Source organism: Hyperolius riggenbachi, chromosome 6, assembly GCF_040937935.1.
Source record: "Hyperolius riggenbachi isolate aHypRig1 chromosome 6, aHypRig1.pri, whole genome shotgun sequence".
NCBI lineage: Eukaryota > Metazoa > Chordata > Amphibia > Anura > Hyperoliidae > Hyperolius > Hyperolius riggenbachi.
Window position 1 is genome coordinate 16,615,073 of NC_090651.1, and position 24,689 is coordinate 16,639,761.

Consider the following 24,689-nt stretch of genomic DNA (forward strand, 5'->3'; position numbering starts at 1 on the left):
GACTCCTCACAGACTTGCCCTGCCTGCACAGATCACTCACACAGACTCCTCACAGACTTGCCCTGCCTGCACAGATCACTCACACAGACTCCTCACAGACTTGCCCTGCCTGCACAGATCACTCACACAGACTCCTCACAGACTTGCCCTGCCTGCACAGATCACTCACACAGACTCCTCACAGACTTGCCCTGCCTGCACAGATCACTCACACAGACTCCTCACAGACTTGCCCTGCCTGCACAGATCACTCACACAGACTCCTCACAGACTTGAGCAAAACTTTAAAGAGGAACTGTAACGACAAAACGGCCCCTGGGGGGTACTCACCTCGGGTGGGGGAAGCCTCAGGATCCTAATGAGGCTTCCCATGCCGTCCTGCGTCCCTCGGGGGTCTCGCTGTAGCCCTCCGTACAGCGGTGACGCAATATTTACCTTCCTGGCTCCTGCACAGGCGCTCTGATGGCTGTCGGCGCCGAAGTAGGCGGAAATACCCGATCGCCGTCGGGTCTGCTCTACTGCGCAGGCGCAAGTTTCCGGCGCCTGCGCAGTAGAGCGGACCCGACGGAGATCGGGTATTTCCGTCTATTTCCGTGCCGAAAGTCGCCACAGCGCCCCCGCTGGAGCCAGCAAAGGTAAATATTGAACTGACAGTTGGCACAGTCGCCGGCTGTTCGGAGGGCTGCGGCGAGACCCCCGTGGGACAGAGGACGGCGTGGGAAGCCTCATTAGGATCCCGAGGCTTCCCCCACCCGAGGTGAGTACCCCCCAGGGGATGTTTTTCATGTTACAGAGTCTCTTTAAAGGAAGGAAACACAGGGTGGATGGTACATACCAAAAATACACAAAAGAGAGCTTTTATCAAATATTGTATACATTTTAATAGTATCAAATAACATACAAAAAAATCTTTAAAATTGCCCGGGCCTCAATACCTAAACTACCCTATAACTACTAAAGGGAACTCACTACATACATCCATTCAGCATATCATACAAAACAACCCCCTGGCGCTTGAATGAGGTGCACCTCAAAATACATCAAAAATAGTTCATGTGGCTGCTTGTAAAAGTTCCTCCACGATTGCAGATTGAAGACAGTCCTCCTCTAAGCAGCGACTATATAGCAAGCACATGTAGCAACAAAATGTAACAACAGGGCAGCATTGGTCACAGCAGGGGTCATGCAGGTTTCATGGATCTCCTCTAAATAGAGGATACAGCAAGCGGTTGAACAATTGCAGAAAGCAGAGAAAGCATCACAGCATTCGTATCAGCTGAACATCAAAGCAGCATTAGTCACAGCAGGAGTCATGCAAGTTTTGAGCTTGATTAAATGCAGCACATATAGCACATGAATCTCCTCTGGGTAGAGGATGCAGCAAGCAGTTGTATAGTGACAGACAGCAAAAGCATCACAACATCCATGTCAGCTGAGCATCATGGGCGCACTGTCAATGTGCATAGGCTGAGTACGTACCGTACAGGCATACATGCCTTCAGCCGGTGAGCAGCAGTTCCTCATTCAAAAAATGCCTTGAAGGTGGCGTCCCAGTAATGGCAGCTGTGTGCTTGGTTGATCTCCAGAATCAAAAAGTATCCCCTAGCAGTGGAGCAATGATGCTGTATGTGGCCCCTCAAGATCGCATGGGCGGGTGTGCATGAACGGAGTCCCAGTAGTCCGAGCAGCAGGAGAGTCGGGCAAACAAGCGGTGACGCCAGCTATAGCCCCGACATGTTTCACGAGCTTCCTGCTCGTTTCCTCAGGGGGCGTGGCTCACCGCTCTATCTGCAGAGCAACATTAAATGGACCTAACAAACCAATCACTGGGCCGAGGGGCGGGACCGCCCGACCACTCCCCCCATCCAATGGCGGGGGCACACGTCATTCCCCCAACACCATCCACCTCCTGTCGCAGCAAACCGGCGACCAGGGAGGGAAAGGGGGAACAACGCGCGCCAGCCGCACAGCGCCGCACGGAGTCCCGCCGCCCAGACAACCCAGGACAAGGCGGAGCTCCGTGCGCGCTTACGGAGGGGGGCTGAGGCCGCGCTGAACCGCCTAGCGACGCACGAAAGACGCACCACAAAGGTACAAAATTGACATTCAAAACACACATCCTAAATATAAGGCCTGCAACATAGGTACAGTGCAGGCAGACTTGCCCTGCCTGCACAGATCACTCACACAGACTCCTCACAGACTTGCCCTGCCTGCACAGATGACTCGCACAGACTTGCCCTGCCTGCACAGATGACTCGCACAGACTTGCCCTGCCTGCACAGATGACTCGCACAGACTTGCCCTGCCTGCACAGATGACTCGCACAGACTTGCCCTGCCTGCACAGATGACTCGCACAGACGACTCACAGACGTTCCCTGCCTGCACAGATGACTCGCACAGACGACTCACAGACTTTCCCTGCCTGCACAGATGACTCTCACAGACGACTCACAGACTTTCCCTGCCTGCACAGATGACTCGCACAGATGACTCGCACAGACGACTCACAGACTTTCCCTGCCTGCACAGATGACTCGCACAGACGACTCCCTGCACTTTGCATTGTTAATGCCTCAGCAGAGGTGTCGGTAACTATCGTCAGGCTTACCGCTTGTTAAAGGATTTATGAATTGACATTTGCTGACATGTGTTGGAGGTAACTACAGCCAAGTCAGTAATTTATCTCCCTGGTCGGTAATGTCAGCTTTTCATGCGGTAACAGCCTTTATGAATTGACACATTGCTAAGTGGTCGGGAAAGTCTGCTGTTTTCAGCATTACCGCATGAGGTAATGCTTTATGAATCGAGGCCAATGTGTTGTAAAAAATTAAAGAAACCTAATTATATCCATGTTGCAATTAATATTCTTAACCTATTTTAGTAGAACCATGCGCGCTCCAGCGGCCGATCACGCGCGCTCCTGGCCACGGTTCGTTAGCCAGGCAATCAGTGAATCGGGCTATGGTGCCCGATCACTGATTCCTCTCCCCCGCTGAAAAAGCGACAGCTTCTCTCGGAAGCTTCGCTTTTTCTGGCTGTAGCGTCCCCCATGCGTCTCTCTAAGCGTATGTTATGCTTAGAGTGACGTCATGTAAACAAACTCATGGCCGCCATCTTGTGGCCAAAAAGTAAAACTACAACTAAAAGTAAAAGTAGAAAAAATAAAACTCAGACACACATTTACATTATAAATCTATTGTTTACATCCCACCCTCCCAAAACTGCCCAAATAAAATGTTTAACCACTTCACCACTGAGGGGTTTTACCCCCTGACCACCAGAGCAATTTTCACCTTTCAGCGCTCCTTCCATTCATTCGTCTATAACTTTATCATTACTTATCGCAATGAAATGAACTATATCTTGTTTTTTCCGCCACCAATTAGGCTTTCTTTAGATGGGACATTATGCCAAGAATTATTTTTTTCTAAATGTGTTTTAATGGGAAAATAGGAAAAATGTGGGGAAAAAAAAATTATTTTTCAGTTTTCGGCCATTATAGTTTTTAAATAATGCATGCTACTGTAATTAAAACCCATGAAATTTATGTGCCCTTTTGTCCCGGTTATAAAACCGTTTAAATTATGTCCCTATCACAATGTTTGGCGCCAATATTTCATTTGGAAATAAAGGTGCATTTTTTTCAGTTTTGCGTCCATCCCTAATTACAAGCCCATAGTTTATAAAGTAACAGTGTTATACCCTCTTGACTTAAATATTTAAAAAGTTCAGTCCCTAAGGTAACTAATTATGTATTTTTTTTAATTGTAAATTTTTGAATTTTTTTTTAATTACAAAAAAAAAAAAAATGGGGAGTGTGGGAGGTAATGAGTTAATTTTTTGTGTAAAAGTCATTTATTTGTATGTGAAAAATGTGTAGGGTGTAGTTTACTATTTGGCCACAAGATGGCCACAGTAACTTTTTGCTTTATTGCGACCTCCAAGCCTCCTTCCGGAAGCTTGGAGGAAGAATAAGGAGGCTGGACACGTGAGTTTCTTCTCACAATGATCGCGCTGCCCATAGGAGAGCAGCGGGTCATTGTGGGGCTTAGATCAACGAACGGGAATGGATTTTCCCGTTCATTGATCTCCGGGCGAGCAGGCGGCGGCGTGTTTACTAGCGGCGGGCGGCGTGTTTACGAGCGGGAGCGCGGGCAGCGTCGGGAACGCGGAAAGTACGTGTTTCTCCGTCCCTGGTTGTCAAAGGATGGAAAAAGGGGCGGAGAAATACGTACGCGCGGGGGTAAAGTGGTTAATATAAAAAAAAAAAAAATTACAATAAAAAAAACAAACATGTAAATATTTACCTAAGGGTCTAAACTTTTTTTAAATATCAATGTAAATATGAAATATTTCTCTATTTTTTTTTTATTTTAAATTTGTAAATAGTGATAGATGCAAAACGGAAAAAATGTACCTTTTATTTCCAAATAAAATATTGTTGCCATACATTGTGATAGGGACATAATTTTAACGGTGTAATAACCGGGACGTATGGGCAAATACAATACGTGAGTTTTAATTATGGAGGCATGTATTATTTTAAAACTATAATGGCTGAAAACTGAGAAATAATGAATTTTTTCCGTTTTGTTTTCCTATTCTTCCTGTTAAAATGCATTTACAGTAAAGTGGCTCTTAGCAAAATGTACCCCTCAAAGAAAGCCTAATTGGTGGCGGAAAAAACAAGATATAGATCAGTTCATTGTGATAAGTAGTGATAAAGTTATAGGCTAATGAATGGGAGGTGAACATTGCTCAAGTGAAAACGACGGAACGCGAATGGGTTAAGTATCTTATTTCATTGCTTTTTGATAAAACCAGATACCAGAATCGAATGGTAAATAAAAAACGGACGCTATAATATTGCACACTTCCCCACACACTAATAGAGCGTCCGTTTTTTATTCCCCATTCCATTCAGGTATCCTTTAAGGCAGGGGTCCCTAACCTTTTTAAGCCCGGGGCCCACTATCCCGACCAAACTTTTCTCTGGGGCCCCCCGGGGGGACGGGGGCGTGGTTAGTGGTGGCAGCAGCCCCCCCTCTTTTCCCTGATTTTGAGTGTAGTATATAGGTAAGTAGGTATAGTTGCCCCCAGTATAGGTAGCTAACACAGTTGCCCCTGTATAAGGACTATAGTTGCCTCAGTACAGTTAGTTAGGTAGTATAGTTACCCCAGTATAGTTAGTATAGTTACCCCAGTATAGTTAGTACAGTTACCCCAGTATAACAAGTACAGTTACCACACTATAGCTAGTACAGTTACCACAGTATAGCAAGTACAGTTACCACAGTATAGCAAGTACAGTTACCACAGTATAGCAAGTACAGTTAGCCCAGTATACCTAGTACAGTTAGCCCAGTGTAGCAAGTACAGTTAGCCCAGTATAGCAAGTACAGTTAGCCCAGTATAGCAAGTACAGTTAGCCCAGTATAGCAAGTACAGTTACCACAGTATAGCAAGTACAGTTACCACAGTATAGCAAGTACAGTTAGCCCAGTATAGCCAGTACAGTTAGCCCAGTATAGCCAGTACAGTTAGCCCAGTATAGCCAGTACAGTTAGCCCAGTATAGCAAGTACAGTTAGCCCAGTATAGCAAGTACAGTTAGCCCAGTACAGTTAGCCCAGTAGTTACCCCAGTATAGCTGCCCCAGTGTAGCTAGCAGAGGTGCCCTCTCCCCCCCCCCCCCCCCCCCCCCCGCGGCGGCCGCTCCTGTTACCTTATGAGCGGGCGTCCGCTTCCTTCCTTATATTCCTCCAGCCTTGGCTCTCCTCTTCGCAGCATGTCGTATTACAGCAGCGCTTCCTGCGCGGCTGCTGTAAGGAGGGAAGGAGGTGGAGTAGCGGCTTCCTGTAGCGGTGATACGCATCACCGTTACTATGGGAACCGCTGTCCCGGCTCCCTTGGCTCCTTACAGCAGTCGTGCAGGAAGCGCTGCTGTAATACGACATGCTCCGAAGAGGAGAGCCGAGGCTGGAGGAATATAAGGAAGGAAGCGGCCGCCCGCTCATAAGGTAACAGGAGCGGCGGCCGCGGGGGGAGAGGAAGAAGCCGCGGCCCCCCAGAAATCTGCCCAAGGACCCCAAGGGGGCCACGGCCCCCAGGTTGGGGACCCATGCTTTAAGGCATAACTGGCAGAGAGAGTTGAGAGGCATGCACTATAATATACAGTCCACAGGGTGCCGACCCACAACTCCGCCAGGAGAAAAGCGCAATAGAAAAGTTCTGTGTCCTGGATTTCAAGGAGTTTAGGAAACTGGCACACAGGCTACATGACAGGCATTGTTGTCTCAGCAAATATATCCCGTATGCAGTGACTGCTGGCTAGAGGAGAAAAATGTGATGCTAATCATTTTGGCTTGCATGCAGATTTAATGCAAATTGCTTGCAGCGCGGAATCGGGCCAATAAAGTGGATTTTAATTGACCCAGTGGCAAACTGCATACAATTTGCATTTCATTAGCATGCGTGTTGCAGTTACTAGCACCTCATCGACCATCCTGACAGGACCATTCACTATTCACTGAAATTTTGACTCGTGAGCCTTAAGTCACTAAGATCATGCTGGAGATAATAAGGCAAGAGAAAACTTAAGGGGCCCATACACTCAGCCGATTTCAATCGATCTGACACGCTGGAAAATCTAGGTCGATCTGTTGAGATTGCTTATCATTGGACCTAATGGAAATCTGATGGCAAAAAAATGCCATCAGATCGATTTTCAATAGATTTCATACTGAAATCTATTGGAAATCTGTTCCTAGTGAAAAATGTTCCTAAACACATCAGATAGATCAGAAATCTATCTGATGATCTTTCTGCTGCTAATCTAACAGGTGTATGGCCTGCTTTACCTCCACACATCAATCTTGCCTTATTAAGGTGTAGAGATAAGTGTTCTCTCTCTTCAGTCCTCCTATGTAGTTATTTTCACATGCATTTTATTTATTTTCACATGCAGTTAATTAACAGCCTGTCAAAGTTAACTTTAGAATTCTGGAGTTATTTTAAGGATTGCAGAGTTAACTTAAAGACAGAAGAGTTAACTTTAGGTTTGCCTGAGGTAAAATGTTTCCTGAATACGACATGCCTCATCACCATGGTGATAACTCTAGAAACGTTATTAAAGACAGGAGATAAGCTTAGTGAATTGAGGCCATTGTATCTCTGTGAGTAATAGAGAAATGTTTGGAATAAGTGTCTCTCTTTCTCCGTTCTGTAGTATGGCGAGTACAGTCCTTGGAGTCGGCACTGGGGTGTTTATCCTGGCTGTGATCTGGGTGGTCACACTGCTGCTGTGCGTTCTGCTCTCCCGCGCTTCCGGGGCTACCAGGTAATTCACATTCACATCCTCGTGGCGAGATTTAGAACCATAAAACTGTGGGGAGTGAGGGGGGTGTTGTGTTGACTCGGTACTGGACATTTCACATCTTTTCACCGTGCACCATTCCCATTGAAGCAGGTTAGAGTGAATCTGAGATAAACTTTTACTCATTGCATAATTGTGTTCCTTGCATGTAGTTTATAGGGCATTCCTCAAGCCAAAAATGTTTTTTGTTTTTACTTTTTATACTCTAATTCCCTATAAACTAAACAAGCCCTGCCTACAGCTCCTTTTGTGCCTTGGCACTGTAGCAAAGGCTTATGGGAGCTCAGTCTGGGCAGGAGGAGGAGGAGGTTACTAGCCATTGATTTCAGGGCTCGTTTCCACTGTAGCCGTGCGGAATCGCCTGGATTCCACCGCTGAAGAAATCGCATGCGGCTGCGTTTCCCCATGCGGATTTACCCGCGATTTCGCATGCGATTTCGCATGGCAAGGAGCCATGCGAATTTAACCATGTCACTGCCTGTGTTAAGTTCCATTGGCTTTCATGCGAAATCGCATGCGAAATCGTGGGGAAATCCGCATGACAAAGCCGCATGCGATTTCCCTATTGAATACATTAGCGGCAATTCGCCCGCATTCCTGCCGCACGCGAATCTGCACGACCCTGTCGTGCAGATTTTCCCCGCACCGAAAAACGCCGCCGCACACATGGAAACAGCCCCATCCACTAACATTAAGTATGCGAATCCGCATGCAGTGCCCGCATGCGGATTCGCTATAGTGGAAACGAGCCCTCAGAGGCAGAGGGGAGGAGGGAGGAAGAGAGGGGACTGCATTTACACACAGGCAAGCTGTTAGCATCTCCAGCCGTCAGCCTGTGACAGTGTGACAAACAGAACATCGCTGCCCTCATTGTATCACAGCAATAAATAAGCATAAACTTTTGAAGCTGTTTGCAGCTAGATATGCTGTGTAAACTAAATCTAAACTTTAGATAAGATATATCGACAAGTTAATTGTTATAGTTAGTTTTTCATCTCGGATCCGCTTTAACCTCCTTGCCGGTTATCCCGAGCTCAGCTCGGGGTAACCTGCGCAGGAGGATTTCTCAGGCCCCGTTGGGCCGATTTGCATAATTTTTTTTTATTGCACGCAGCTAGCACTTTGCAAGCTGCGTGCATATTCCGATCGCCGCTGATTCGCCGCCCCCCCCCCCCCCCCCCCCCTTTCCAGACCACTTGCGCAGCCTGGCCAATCAGTGCCAGGCAGCGCTGAGGGGTGGATCGGGATTCCCTCTGACGTCCATGACGTCGGTGACGTCATCCCGCCCCGTCGCCATGGCGACCGGGGAAGCCCAACAGGAAATCCCGTTCTGAACGGGATTTCCTGCTTACTCTGATCGCCGGAGGCGATCGGAGTGGGTGGGGGGGATGCCGCTGCTCAGCGGCTATCATGTAGCGAGCCCTGGGCTCGCTACATGATTAGAAAAAATAAAAAAATAAATAAAAAGTGCTGCGCTGCCCCCTTGCCGCGGGAATTGGACCGGCAAGGGGGTTAAGCGGATGCATGGCAGATGAAATGCAGCCTAGATGGGGGCACCTCCAGATTTACCACATACAAGCTGATTTGCTCTAGGACTGTGTGACAGTGCTAAGTGATGTGACAGTGCCGATACACGACTATTCACTGCTGCTGGAATACCAAAATTGAAAGTACAGCAGTGTAAACATTAAAGTGGGATAAAACTCTGACATAACATTCAATAAAAATGTTTTTTTCCTACTTTTTACTACCCATACAGTTATCCTATTTTCATTTATGCGCAAGTAATATTGTCTGTCTGTTTACAAATTCCCAAAGTACAGTGTATCTGCTCTGAAAGCTGCCATTGCATTTTATTGCATAGCTGCTGTATTTATATATTAAAATCTATCTAGTGATCACTTTTCAGCTCTTTCTGCTCCTCAGCTCACTACAGCTCAATTTTAGCAGTTTGCTAATGTTTACTAAATGTATCTGACAAAGGAAAGTAAACAAAAGATAATGTTATCACCTCTTTGGATGCGGCCAGATGCTGTCCACTGAAGCAAGGAACTTTCCACTGAAGAACATATATATATTTTTTGGTGGTAGTAGATTTTATGCTGTAAATCATGGGTCCCCAACCTGGGGGCCGCGGCCCCCTGGGGGTCCCTGGGCAGATTTCTGGGGGGCCGCGGCTTCTCACTCTCCCCCCGCGGCCGCCGTTCCTGTTACCTTATGAGCGGGCGTCCGCTTCCTTCCTTATATTCCTCCAGCCGCGGCTCTCCTCTTCGCAGCATGTCGTATTACAGCAGGGCTTCCTGCGTGGCTGCTGTAAGGAGCCAAGGGAGCCGGGACAGCAGTTCCCATGGTAACGGTGATGCGTATCGCCGCTACAGGAAGCCACTACCCCGCCTCCTTCCCTTCCTTACAGCAGCCGCGCAGGAAGCGCTGCTGTAATACGACATGCTGCGAAGAGGAGAGCCGAGGCTGGAGGAATATAAGGAAGGAAGCGGACGCCCGCTCATAAGGTAACAGGAACGGCGGCCACGGGGGAGAGGGCACCTCTGCTAGCTACGCTGGGGCAGCTATACTGGGGCAACTACTGGCTACACTGGGCTAACTGTACTGGGCTAACTGTACTTGCTACACTGGGCTAACTGTACTTGCTACACTGGGCTAACTGTACTTGCTACACTGGGCTAACTGTACTTGCTACACTGGGCTAACTGTACTTGCTACACTGGGCTAACTGTACTTGCTACACTGGGCTAACTGTACTTGCTATACTGGGGTAACTATACTTGCTACACTGGGCTAACTGTACTTGCTACACTGGGGTAACTGTACTAGGTATACTGGGCTAACTGTACTTGCTATACTGGGCTAACTGTACTTGCTATACTGGGCTAACTGTACTTGCTATACTGGGCTAACTGTACTTGCTATACTGGGGTAACTGTACTTGCTACACTGGAGTAACTGTACTAGGTATACTGGGGTAACTGTACTTGCTACACTGAGCTAACTGTACTTGCTACACTGAGCTAACTGTACTTGCTATACTGGGCTAACTGTACTTGCTATACTGGGCTAACTGTACTTGCTACACTGGGGTAACTGTACTAGGTATACTGGGCTATCTGTACTTGCTATACTGGGGTAACTATACTAACTATATTAGGGTAACTATACTACCTAACTAACTATACTGAGGCAACTATAGTCCTTATACATGGGCAACTGTGTTAGCTACCTATACTGGGGGCAATACCTACTTACCTATATACTACACTCAAAATCAGGGAAAAGAGGGGGGGGGGGGGGGACTGCCACCGCCACTAACCAGCCCCCCCCCCCCCCCTCCCGGGGGCCTCAGAGAAAAGTTTGGTTGGGATAGTGGGCCCCGGGTTTAAAAAGGTTGGGGACCCCTGCTGTAAATGATCTTTTAGAACAAAGAGGAAATGCTGAGTTTCGCACCACTGTAATAAGATACTTACCTCAGTGATGGGAAGCCTCCTGCAGTCCACCATTCCAGCGTTGGGACCATCTTTACCTATTTGCACTTTACCAGTGTGAGTCCAGTAATTTTCTCCCAGCTGGGCATGTGCGATGCGATGTGTGGTCTGCTCATGGCCCGTAGAACAAAGCCGCTTGTGTGTGACGCATGAGCAGGTCAGTCTTATAGGAATGCGTGGACCAAACTGCCGGGTCACACAGGCGACTGCCAGCGGCTGTTCTTACCATTTACCACCGGGATTCACCGCATCCCACATTGAGATGAACGGGAGCGTTCATATCATTTGCAGTTCCGTATCCCCCTAGGGGTCCTTTTGATATCTCTCTACTAGCAAAAAAAATAGAGACTGAAAGCAGTAGTCCTCTGTAATTGTCTCACACTGCCCCCTAGTGACCAGTGCCCATAAATACATATTACAGCAGTACTAATTACAAGCAAGGAAATGTAACAAATAAGAAATTAAAAAGTGCTAAAATGGCCTGGAGCACTTGGAAGCCTCTAAATAAATTGGCTGCTAATGGTTTAAAAAAAAGGTTAAAGTTACATACAGCACTTACCTTTTTTTTAAAAAAAATAATGTATGCAATATTTGGTGCCTCTAGCAGAGCAGTTTCGGCACTGAATTCTCTGCTGTACACAGCAGCCCTCTTCTGGCCTCTTCTGCTGGAGGATTCAGGCCTCTTCTGCTGGAGGATCGCACTATAGGCTACTTTAGAAGTTTATATTAGTTGACTGTCATTTCTAGAGTCCGCAATCGGTCTCGGCTGGAAGATACATATTTGACGTGCCTGAACTAGGTATAGAGGGTCCCTACGCTGGATGAGTGAGCTCTACAAGGATCTGGGATGCTTCTGGAATAGTGTTGCTCAAATCCGAACTTTGGGTGATTCCGGATAGTTGTTATCCGGATATCACCCAGATACCTGTGCGGGAGGTCAATCTTACCTGTCTGACGTCTTCTTCGTCCGTCCCTCAGTGCCTCCCACCATGCGCTCCACACACGTCACGTGACTACAAACACTTCATCCTTCAACTTGGAAGAAAGAAGTGTAATCACGTGACCGCCGCTTGGACCGCATCGTGGGAGGCGCCGAGGGACGGACCGAAGAAGACGTCAGCCAGGTAAGATTGACCCGCCCACCTTGCACAGGTATCTGGGTGAAATCCGGATAGAACTATCTGGATTCACCCAAAGTTCGGATTTGAGCAACACTATTCAGGAATATCCAGATGATTCCCATTACTGAGCTAATTATGTCACTTTTTTTGTTTGCACTTCAGGTGTCCTTTATACTTGGTAACTTGGTAAACATGACAGGAAGTAATCTGACAGGAAGCAGCATCGAGTGTACTTGTCCAAACTGTTCCCGATCGATAATTGGAACAATTTACCCGCAATAACTTTGTAAAATCTATCCTGTTATCCAAAAAGGAGCAGTTTGGACATGACGGAAATAATCGTCCGATTCCCGTGGATCGGGCAGGAAATAGCATCGCGTGTAGCCAGCGTATAATGGGTAATGACTAGTTCTGTGCTTTCCTGTCCCAGATTCCTGAGTGTGGTCTTCTTCCTCCTGGCTCTGATCGTCACCCTGATCCTGGTCTTCTTCCCACGAGCGAGCGAGACGTCCACCCAACAGAAGGAAGTTCAGGTATCTGGTCACTGTCGTCTGGGTAATCCAGTTTCAGAAACTCTGCAGAAACCAAACTAAGAAAATTGCAGATCATTCTGACCAACAGTTATTTCGTTTTCTTAGTGTTATTTCTGTTTTATGGGTTTTTGTTGTTACATACAGGGAATTTATAGTACCGGCAGGTAGCTCCATTTGCGGCCTGGGTCTCTGGGTAATTTTTTGGCCCCTGAGTGTGCATAGGAAGAAATATGGGAATGGTGGACAAAACAGTGGAAGAACGATGAGGATATTGCAAAGAACAGCTTAACCTCCCTGGTGGTAAGGCCGAGCTATGCCCGGGCTAGCCACCGCAGAGGATCACATGGCCCTGGGAGGATTTTTTTAAAATAAAATGTGACTTATATGCATAAGCTAGCAGTTGGCTAGCTATCTATGTCCCCAAGTCCCTCTGCTCTCCCCCGAACGCCGCTGTAATACGTACCCCCCAGGCTTCGCTATGGGGAGGATCGGGACTACGCATGACGTCGATGACGTCATGCCCGATCGTTGCCATAGCGACGAGTGAAGCTGAATCGTGAAGCTGCGGCTCTCGCTGGATCGTGGAGGGTTAAATATTGTCGGGGGCATCAGAGCGGTACCGGGGGACTTGGGGAACATAGTTAGCAAGTGAAGTGCTAGCTAAAACAAAAAATCCCTCCCGCGGACGCATCCTCTGAAACTGCGTACCGCCAGGGGGGTTAACGAGGAACTCCAGGGACAATAATGTAATTTTTAAAAAGTGCTTCATTTTTTTTACTATAATTATGTATAAATGATTTAGTCAGTGTTTGCCCATTGTAAAATCTTACCTCTCCCTGATTTACATTCTGACATTTATCACATGGTGACATTTTTACTGCTGGCAGGTGATGTCAGCGGAAGGAGATGCTGCTTGCTTTTTTGGCAGTTGGAAACAGCTGTTATTCCCCACAATGCAATGAGGTTCACAGACAGGAAACTGCCAGAACCATGGTCCTCAGTTTCCTGTGGGAGGGGTTATACCACAATATCAGCCATACAGAGCCCCCTGATGGTCTGTTTGTGAAAAGAAAAAGATTTCTCATGGGAAAGGGGGTATCAGCTACTGATTGGGATAAAGTTCAATTCTTGGTTACGGTTTCTCTTTAAAGCACACCTTTAACTTTTTTTTTTTTAAAAGATACTTACCTCAATAGGGGGAAGCCGGTGGATGGTCCAGAGGCTTTCCTGGTCCTCCTACACCCTCCTGCACTGCGCCGGGACCCTCTGGACAATCTTTGACATCTCTGCACGAGTGTGGATAATCTGTGCAGGTGTAAAGTATGACCTGTGCTGTAGCACATGGCTGCTTGTGCACAGAGCGTGGGTGTGAAGATAAGGAGGGTCCCGGCCCGGCAGCGGAGGTGTCACGGAGGTTCGGTAAGCCTCTGGATCAGGACCTCCCCCTAATGATGTAAGTATTTAACTTTTTTTTAAAGTTACAGGTTTATTTTAAAGTGGCCCTCCAGTGGATATCACATAATCGCTGGGTCGTCTTCTTCTCTAGTTATAATCGCCTGCTTTGTCTTATTTTTAAATAATCCTCTTGGCTGCATGTACCCACTAACTAAGGGGCTACAAAGGACCAAAAAGGCCTGTGGAAAACAAAAGTTTGCCTAAAACAGAAGGTATTTGCAATAATTCAGGTTGGAGTGAGCATATGATGTCTCCCACAATGCACCACTTCTGAATATGCAAGTCTTTGTTGTCCTTGAAAGCTAAACACTCCTCCAGAACCACTGGAATGCAATGATGTCAGCTGTAATAGCTTTCGGGGACAACAAAGGGATAATTTGCATATTCAACAGTGATGCAAAGTGGGAGATCTTCTATGCTCCCTCCAGTCTGAATAATCACAAATACCTTCCGTTTTAAAGGGAACCAGAGACGAATGGCCAGCTAAAATAGAAAAAGATTTTATACATACCTGGGGCTTCTTCCAGCCCCATAAGCCTGGATCGCTCCCACGCCGCCATCCCCCGCTTCCTGGATCCGCCGGTACCGGGCCCGTCACTTCCAGCGGACGCGGCCAATTGTCCGCAGCACAGGGGCTCCCTCCATACCCGTACGCATGCGGCTGCGCAGTAGGCAGCCTCATGCGTATCTGTATGGAGAGAGCACCCTGTTATGCGGAGAATTGGCCGCGTCCGCCGGCCGACTGGCGGAAATGACGGGACTCGGTACCGGCGGATCCTGGCAGCAGAGGACGGCGGCGTTGGAGCGATCCATGCGTATGGGGCTGGAGGAAGCCCCAGGTATGTATACTTCATCCTCTCTGGTTCCCTTTAAGAAGACAAATTTCTGTTTTGCGTCCTCAGAGACTGTGAGGGCAGGGAGAAGTCGGCTCCTAGCTTTGGATTAAGCACGTGATTGCAGTAGTAGATAACCCAGATAGTCCTGCGTTGGAAAATTGAATTTAGCTTGGAAAGCAGAGAAGGACAACAACTTACCTGTAGAAGTTTCAAAAGGGTCCCTAATATAAAATAGTTCTTGACCGGGCGAACATGTTCAAACTTTATGAAGGGCAGCTATCGGTTATCAATAATATGCAGACTTTCTAGAGCTGGAAAATCAGATCGCAGTGCAAATTTAGATTTAGTAGACTTCCATTACTGATTTTATAAACCTAACAAGAGTTCAACTTAAAGAGAATCTGTATTGTTAAAATCGCACAAAAGTAAACATACCAGTGCGTTAGGGGACATCTCCTATTACCCTCTGTCACAATTTCGCCGCTCCCCGCCGCATTTAAAAGTGGTTAAAAACAGTTTTAAAAAGTTTGTTTATAAACAAACAAAATGGCCACCAAAACAGGAAGTAGGTTGATGTACAGTATGTCCACACATAGAAAATACATCCATACACAAGCAGGCTGTGTACAGCTTTCCTTTTGAATCTCAAGAGATCATTTGTGTGTTTCTTTCCCCCTGCTCTCATGCACTGAAGTTTCATGCTGCTTGTTTCTTCCTGCAAACAGCTTTGCCCTTGTCTGTAATTCTTCAGTATGTGAAAGCCCAGCCAGCTCAGAGGACGATTTATCCAGCTTGTAAAAGATAAGAGAGAAGCTGCTCTAATCCTAAATAACACACAGGCAGTGTGCATAGAGGGGCCTGGAAGGGGGAGTTCATCACAGAACCACAACACTAAAGAACTTGGCAGCCTTCCAGACACAGGCTGACAAGTCTGACAGGGGAAAGATACATTGATTTATTACAGAGACTGTGATAGTAGAAAGTGCTGCAGTAAGCCAGAACACATTAGAATAGCTTTTTGAACTTGTAGGATGATAAAAAACAGGATGCAATTTTTGTTACAGAGTCTCTTTAAGGCTCATACACACATCAGATAAAAGTTTTTGGAAAATGAAAGATCACAGACCAATTTTACCCCCTTCCATGTAGTATGAGAGCCATACCTACACAGTCTATTCTATGGAGCTGAACTCCCCATCAGATAGAAATCTTTGCAAGATGCTGCACACAAAGATGCTGTAGACATTCAAAAGATCAGTATCTGCAAAAGATCCGTTCCTGCAAAATGCATTTAAAGTCTATGGTATCTGCAGATCCTCATACACACCTTGTTTAATGGAGCATTATCTGCAGAACAGATCCACCAGGATGGATTTTCAGATATGCAGATGAATGTCTGTTAAACAAGGTGTGTATGATGATCTGCAGATCTCATAGACTATGAATGCATTTTGCAGGAACGGCTCTTTTTCAGGAACAGATCTTTTGCAGATACTGATCTTTTGAATGTGTACAGCATCTGTGTGTGCAGCATCTTGCAAAGATTTCTGTCTGATGGGGAGTTCAGCTCCGTAGAATAGACTGTGTAGGTATGGCTCTCATATTACATGGAAGGGGGTAAGATTGGTGTATGATCTTTCATTTTCCAAAGACTTTTATCTGACGTGTGTACCCACCTTTAGAGTAAAAGTAATTTTTAATAATGTCCTGCAGCCCTGGGAATGTTTTATCGTAAATTTGGTATTTGACTTAAAAGCAAACCTGAAGCAAAAATAAACTTATGACATAATGAATGCTATGTGTAGTGCAGATAATGAATAGAATACATTAGTAGCAAAGAAAATAGTCTTGTATTTTTATTTTCGTTTATATTGCTTTTTTTATTGCATCATTTTACAAACAGTTTACATCAGTTTACAAACCACACTCTGTATTTTAAGCTGTAAAACAGAGCAGAGCTAATCACCAGTTGAACTTTCCTGCAGTAAAACCTTATCTCAGGCTGTCTCTCACTGTTTCTTTGCTGTATAAGTGCTTCAGAAAACAGGACTGTATTCCACCCAGTGGGTCTGATAGCTCAGAGAGGCTCTTTTGCATAGATAACTGAAGTTTCTTAACTCTTCCTGTACGAGAATACAATATGAGACTCATTTCTTTGCTACTAATGTTCTATTTCTTAGCTGTACTACACATACAAATCATTATATCATACGTTTATTTTTGCTTCAGCTTTGCTTTAAAGAGTCTTTTAGAACTGGTGGTTTGGTTGCTCGGACCTATGACTCATTGCGTTTCTGACCTGTGTTTTATGCGGCCAGTGGCGCCCCCTCTGGTGCCAGAATGTATCCCTTTCAGCGCACAGAAATGTCATTTGTAAACCTGGCCGCACGACAAGCCTGCAGAGGTACAGAATGATCACATTAGTGGCGGGTATTTCTTGTTTCCTTGGCCTATTTCTGTGGTTCTGTGTTTTATTCCTGTATTGGCGACCGTCCTCCGCTCACCCATGGGAGATCCGCGGGCTCCTGCGGTAACCCTCTGTGCCTGGCGGAAATCAGGCCATTGTATCAGAAGCAGCTGTGAAACGGAGCCGGTTAGGCTCTTCCCGTTTCATCCGGCAGACCCTTCTCTTCTCTGAGAACTAATTATAAGACTTGTCTCGCCTTCCACCCGCCACGCAGCCCGGCTCAATAGCCTATCAATAATACATGACTCAGCCCTCCGCACTGAAGGCCCACTAATTGGCTAATTAAAAAAGCGAAAACCGCGTTGTGCGGACAAACATGCCGTCCACCAGAGACTCGTTCAGAGCAGAAGCCAAGGTCAGCCTTTAATACGGCCTCGTCAGCCTGACCTGACTTGTTGTAGCAGCATGTTAGGCAGGTCCCGCGGGCCGCTCCATGATGGAGGATGGCTCTGGGCTTCACCTTTATGTCCTGGCGCTACGTTTCATATCCAGCCACTGAAGAAGGAACTTTTATTAGGCTGCTCCCAGGTGCCGCCCGCCTGCCCTCACCACAGAGAGCCTCTCTTTGTCATGTCTTCCCTCTCTTCTCCTGAAATAGAACGTCCTCTTCTGGTCACCAGAGAGTCCCTCAGGAACCGCACCCGACACTGAAAGTTTTAATGGGCTTACTTATTTAAAGTGTCCCTGTGTCCAGATTCTGTGAGGGAAGAAAACCCTTGAAAACATTATACAGCTTACCATCATTGCTTGCTTCATGCCTAGCTTAAAAGGGAACCGTGACCGAGGAGTGAACTTTATCCCAATCAGTAGCTGATACCCCCTTTCCCATGAGAAATCTTTTCCTTTTCTCAAACGGATCATCGGGGGGGGGGGGGTCTGTATGGCTGATATTGTGGTGAAACCCCTCCCACAGTGTGATGTCAGGACCATGGTCCTGACAGTTTGCTGTCTGTGAACCTTGTTGCATTGTGGAAAATAACAGCTATTTCCATCTTCCAAGCAACCAGTATCTCGATCTGTACATATGTATAGCTATAAAAATTCAACCTTTAAAGAGAACCCGAGGTGTGTTTAAAGAATGTTATCTGCATACAGAGGCTGGATCTGCCTATACAGCCCAGCCTCTGTTGCTATCCCAAACCCCACTAAGGTCCCCCTGCACTCTGCAATCCCTCATAAATCACAGCCATGCTGTGAGGCTGTGTTTACATCTGTAGTGTCAGTCTCAGCTGCTCCCCCGCCTCCTGCATAGCTCCGGTCCCTGCCCCCGTCCCTTCCCTCCAATCAGCAGGGAGGGGAGGGATGCAGGCGGGGACTGGAGTTCTGCAGGAGGCGGGGAGAGCAGCAAACTGACACTATAGAGATAAACACAGCCAGCTCTGACAAGCTGTTTGTCAGTAGCGTGGCTGTGATTTATGAGGGATTGCAGAGTGCAGGGGGACCTTAGTGGGGTTTGGGATAGCAACAGAGTCTGGGCTGTATAGGCAGATCCAGCCTCTGTATGCAGATAATATTCTTCAAAACCACCTGTTTCCACTACGCGCTGATTCTCGATACAGAAAACCTCTAATGAATGTCTATGGGCCTGTTTCCACTAAACGCGATTTTTCTGATGCAGATTTCCCATAGGCATTCATTGGAGTCAGTTTTCTGCACCCAGAATCCGCATGTAGTGAAAATAGACCCTTAGCCTTTCGAAATGTTAGTGTGTGTGGTTATAAATAATAGCAGTTGGTGCTGCCTAGTTTTTTTTTTTGTTTTTTTTCATGTCTGCCAGTAGTAAAGATGAATGTGAATCAAACAACATGAACAAATTACATGGCGAATATCAATCATTTCCTGATCTCTCTCTTTTATTTTTTTAACTTCTCACTTTGCAATGTATTGATTTATTATTTTCCCCTTTTTGCTAAAGTTCCTGGAGGCTGCCATATTTATTTCCCTTTAAGCAATACCAGTTGCCTGGCCATCCTGCTGACCCTCTTCCTCTAATACTTCTAGCCATAGACCCTGAACAAGCATGCAGCAGATCAGGAGTTTCTGACAATATTGTCAGATCTGACAAGATTAGCTGCATGCTTGTTTCTGGTGTGATTCAGACACTGCTGCAGCCAAATAGTCCAGGAGCACTGCCAGGCAACTGGTATTTTTTAAAAGGAAATTAATATGGCAGCCTCTATATTCTTCTTAACTTAGCTGTCCTTTAACAGACAATGAACATCAGTACACTTTTTGCAATGAACTAGTATGCATGATGGAAGTTTTTATAGCGGTCGGTCACGGGTGACTTCTTTAACCTCCTTGGTGGTAATCCCGCGCTAGGGTCGGGTCGGAAAACCGCAGCTCAGAGCGGTTATCACAACCTCTGCTCGGGGTAGCCACCGGAGGTTGTGTGCAGAGCAATGCGCGCAGCGGGCGTTATTATATACCTCCCGGGGATCACAACGTCGGCCGCCATTCTTCTTCCTCTTTTTCGAGACTCTGCTTCCTCCAAGTGAGATTGCTGGCTGTTGTCATGACGACAGCCAGCGATCTCACTTTAGAGTTGCAGCGCCACCCGGAGGATGGAGGGAAAACTGCAGCGCTGGATCCCAGGGAGGTGAGTGGTTGTGGGACTGCCGCAGATCTCCCTGGCAGCATGATTTTTTTTCCAGGTTTTAGGGTCTGAAAGGGTGCAAACAAATTCACTGCTTTTAGACCCTAATATCCAGAAAGATTCATGACGCCAAGGGGGTTACAGTGCGGCTACAAGAGCAGCCCCTCGTTGGTAAGCAATGGTGCTCCCCCAAACCCCCAACATCATACTGTTTTAAGAACCTTCCTTATGGGGAAGTTCATTGTAAACAACAAAAAAGTTGAGGGTGTCCTGTGCCCCTTAAAGTACCCCAGAAGCAGAGCCCATGGTGAGCTAGATGACCCCTTACTTGGGTGTCCTGTTGCTGCTCATTGTCCTCAGGGTCCCTGTCCCATGCTCTGGCATTGCTTGTTTACCTCTATCTATAGGGCGAAACTGCAGAAACGGAGACCACCTCTTTTGCCAGCTCCTGCACATTAGGTAGGGTTATTAACAGAAAGAAGTGCAACTCTTCATTTAGCGTTACTACTTTAAACTGTTAATATCAATGGGTATTAAGCCACTGAAAGCTTGCATATATTTGTTTTAGCATATCCCAGGTTGAAATAAACAGAACACGCAGACAAGAGAATTATCACTAAATGTAATGTATTCTTGTGATAATGTACAGAGAATATACAAATATTACATATAAAAAGGATAGGATTAACCTCCCTGGCGGTAAGCCCGTGCTGAGCACGGGCTATGCCGCCGGGAGGCACCGCTCAGGCCCCGCTGGGCCGATTTGCATAATTTTTTTTTTTTTTGCTACATGCAGCTAGCACTTTGCTGTGTAGCAGCCGATCGCCGCCGATCCGCCGCTATTCGTCGCGCTGCGCCCGCCCCCCCCCCAGACCCCGTGCGCTGCCTGGCCAATCAGTGCCAGGCAGCGCTGTGGGGTGGATGGGAGTCCCCTTTGACGTCACGACGTCGATGACGTCATCCCGCCCGTCCCCATGGCGACGGGGGAAGCCCTCCAGGAGATCCCGTTCTTTGTACAGGATCTCCGATCGCCGGCGCCGGCGAAAATAGAGAAAACTAAAAGGCGTAGGGCGGTGGTTGCATAGTTATATTGTATTACACAGGGCGACTTTTTCTCAAAGTCAGCAGCTCCATTCAGCAGAAAAAGTCGCCCTGTGTAATACAAGTAACTATGGAAAGATGGATATCATTTTAAAGCTCTCTTTCTCCTCTTTCTGGCGACACCTAAATCGTCGCCCTATGCCTTTTAGTTTTCTCTATTTTCGCGATCGAAGTCGCGGCAATTTCGATTGCGAAAATAGCGAAAACTAAAAGGCGTAGGGCGGCGGTTTATATATGATTGGAAAGAGGAGAAAGAGAGCTTTAAAATGATATCCATCTTTCCATAGTTTCTGCACTGCTCAGAGTCCCTTTAAGATGCCTATTGCTAAGATATCTGCTAACCTATTATAATGTCCACCCTAAAATGTCATAGCATATTACATCTTCAGAAATAATTTCTGGAATGCAATCTGCTTTCACTTTCTCTTTCTAACCTATGAGTCATACTATGAGACCTCTGCCAAGTATTAGCTAATGTGCTTGCTAAAATATTTCAGCTATTGGTTAGGACATTCTCAGCGTGGGAATAAATGAGAATAATTTCACATCATTACACTTTAAGCCAGATACACAAACTGGTTATACAAGAACTGATTATTCATCATTTCAACAGTAATTTTGAGTCTATGACCTAAAAGAAAATCAAAAGATAAAAATTAATGAAATAGGGAAAGAATGCAATGTTATATATTTGACACTTTGGTCTCACTAAGTTGTTCCCATTGGCCAGCGGTCACCATCTCTAGTCATGTGGTATTGCTGTCGGAATAAGTGGGCAGTTACCAGTTACCCACGGGGCTTCATGTGTGGGAAGTGTTTGTGCTTGTTGCCCATAACGACCAGTCATATATCCTTTATCAGGGCCAACCAGCCCTGTAACATGACATCCGGAGGCAGGGCAGACGCAGGGAACTGACAGGCATTCCCACATAAGGCCAATGCAGGGCATAGAGGTGTTACATGTGATTGGTCCATTTCCAAACATTTATATACCATTTGCATTGACATGGAATAATTAGCATCTCATTGAGAGGGCTGGATTTGTACTCTTTACCGCCCAAAGCCACTGTCAGCACCCGCCCCTCTTTAGTATAGATAGCCAGATGACCCTCCCCCCTCCCCCCCCTTCCAGTAGAGGTAGCCCATTGACCCTTCTCTCTAGAATAGGCAGCCAGATGACCCCCCCTCTCCTCCTCCAGTATAGGTAGCTAGATAACCCCCCCCCCACCTCCTCCAGTTTAGAATAGCCTGATGACCCCCCTCTTCCCCTTACCCTCTAGTATAAGAAGCCAGAAGACCCCCCTTCCATATAGATAGACTAATGATGCCCGTACTCTATAAATAGCCAGGTTTCCATTCCGTTTCCCCCCCTAGTATAGCCTGCTGCCCACCCGCCCTTGATCCTGTGGTGCCTTAGGCTATGGCCTATGTGGCCTTGGCTTAAATCCGGCCCTGCTCATTGACCATCACCAGTATCTAAAGTATTGAACTCTACAATAACTAAAAAGTTGCAAACCCCGCATACCGATTTGTAATCTTACCTATGCACACTCCACCTGGGTCCCGTTTCCACGATCCAACGTCTCTTCTTCCGACGCTGGACTGGAGGCGCCCTCATTGGTGTACAGTGAGTGAGCACCTGAACTGGGCATGCTGCCTCTCTTCTGTGCATGCCCATGAAAACGCCCAGTTCAGATGCACTCGTTCCTGTGCACGGAGTGTGCGCAGCTCAGAAGCTTGCACATGCCCAGTTCACAGGAGCTCATGCATAGACCTGGGTGACTGGATCCAGTTGGAGGAACCATCAGTGGGGAATACTATAGCATTTAATGGAAGGAAACCAGTGGAAATGCTATGATTACTTGGTGAAATTTGCCTTCTTAAAACAGGACACTTGCAATAATTCAGCTTAGAGTGAACATCTGTGGTTACCCACAATGCACCACTACTGAACATGCAAATTATCTCTTTTCGCACCTGTAAGCCAGACTAGCATCCAGAACCGCTGGTGTATAGCAAGCCTATAGCTTTAAATATTACACAGCCACATCAACCCCACCATGTACACAGCCTGTTTCGGACTTTTGGTCCTCATCAGTACATGGCAGGCATTGATATGGCTGTAAGATTACAAACCTGCACATGTGGTTTGCAACTTTTTAGATCCATTCAGGTGTCCATAAAGTAGCATCTTTAAAGGGCACCTGAAGTGAGAGGGACATGAAGCTGCCATATTCATTTCCTTTTAAACAATACCAGTTGCCTGGCTGTCCTACTGATCTCTTTGGCCGCAGTTGTATCTGAATCACAACCCTGAAACAAGCATGTGGCTAATCCAGTCTGACTTCAGTCAGAACCATCTGATCTGCTGCATGCTTGTTCAGGGTCTATGACTAAAAAGTATAAGAGGCAGAAGATCAGCAGGACAGCCAGGCAATCTGCATTGTTTAATAGGAGATAAATACAGCAGCCTCCATATCCCTCAGTTTGTGTCCTTAAAGAAAACCTGAACTAAAAATTAAAAGTCAAAATAAGCATACACAAGTCATACTTACCTTCCATGTAGTCTACTCCTCAGTGTCTTTCTCCTGTCCCGCATCCTGTTTGTCCACTGTGATCAAGGGAATTTTCCGTATTCAATTTTGAAAATGGCCATTGCCCATAACAGCTTTCTGGTCAGCACACAGTTAAACTGTAACATCGCCCACTTGAGCAATAAGGAAACATGGACATTACCTGGTACATCAGTTTTCCTCTCAGCTATAACTGACAGCAACTGATATTTTACTGACAGCAACTGATATATTTCAGATCTGACAAAATATTGTCAGAACTGGAAGGGATCACTGTAAGAAGAAAATGGTGAGCTTCTGAGAGGAACTGATGGCAAGGTAACTATGTAATGTTCATTTGAAGTTACCTCATGTGTTTATTTTAAATATTTTTACTCAGTACAGGTTCTCTTGAAATAAAATAGTCACCAATTCTATATTTCCTTAGCTTTAGCTTTAGAAGTACTGGTGGTATTGGGATTGTAGATAGACTCTGGTCACTGTCACAGATCCATAGATTGTGCTATACATTTGCAGTTGTTTGTACTGTGGTGTATTATGATGTTCTGTTTTTACAGTTGTTACATCTCTGTACTGTATGATTGTATGTTGTGTCTGGCAGATCGTGGACACGTTCTTCATTGGCCGTTACGTCCTGCTTTCCGTCATGAGCGTTATTTTCCTGGCTAGCGTCTTCCTGTCTGTGGTATACTACGTCCTGGAGCCGGTGTACGCCAAGCCTCTCCGAAGCCGCTGACTCCTCCCCAGGCAATGTGCAGCGCCTGGTACGTCACGGGATTTTATTTATGGATGGATGATGGATTTTGTATCCTACAAATAATGCTCTGTTCTAAATACAGATGTGTTTTCTGACATGAACTGTATCCTTTTTATAATAAACTCTTTATTTTCTGAGCCTTTTGTTATGATGCACACTGGAAGTTGCTGTTTGGACGGTGCTAACTGGAAATATGTACATGGGACTCTTGCTAAATATGGTTTTGGCTCTTTGCAAATTTCCGAGTGGTTCTGGTTCTCAAATCCCAAACTGGGTTCTATGTAGTGTCTTTGGTGGGGTGACTGAGGATGTATTTGAGTCAACTGACAGACAATGTCACGTCTTATGTCTACAGGATACCCAGATAGCTCATG

The 24,689-nt window shown here is 46.3% G+C and overlaps 1 protein-coding gene across 7 annotated transcripts in view; it reads left to right on the top strand.

Moving 5' to 3' along the window:
- Positions 1–24,452, top strand: part of TMEM218 (transmembrane protein 218) — a 101,974-nt gene extending 77,522 nt beyond the window's left edge. For all 7 annotated transcript variants that reach the window (XM_068238896.1, XM_068238898.1, XM_068238904.1 and 4 more), the window contains 3 exons: positions 7,233–7,343; positions 12,428–12,530; positions 24,160–24,452. In XM_068238896.1, coding sequence (XP_068094997.1) covers positions 7,233–7,343; positions 12,428–12,530; positions 24,160–24,294 — 349 coding nt within the window. In that variant the 3' untranslated portion in view covers positions 24,295–24,452. The remainder of the gene's footprint in view (positions 1–7,232; positions 7,344–12,427; positions 12,531–24,159) is intronic.
- The last annotated feature ends 237 nt before the right edge of the window (positions 24,453–24,689 follow it).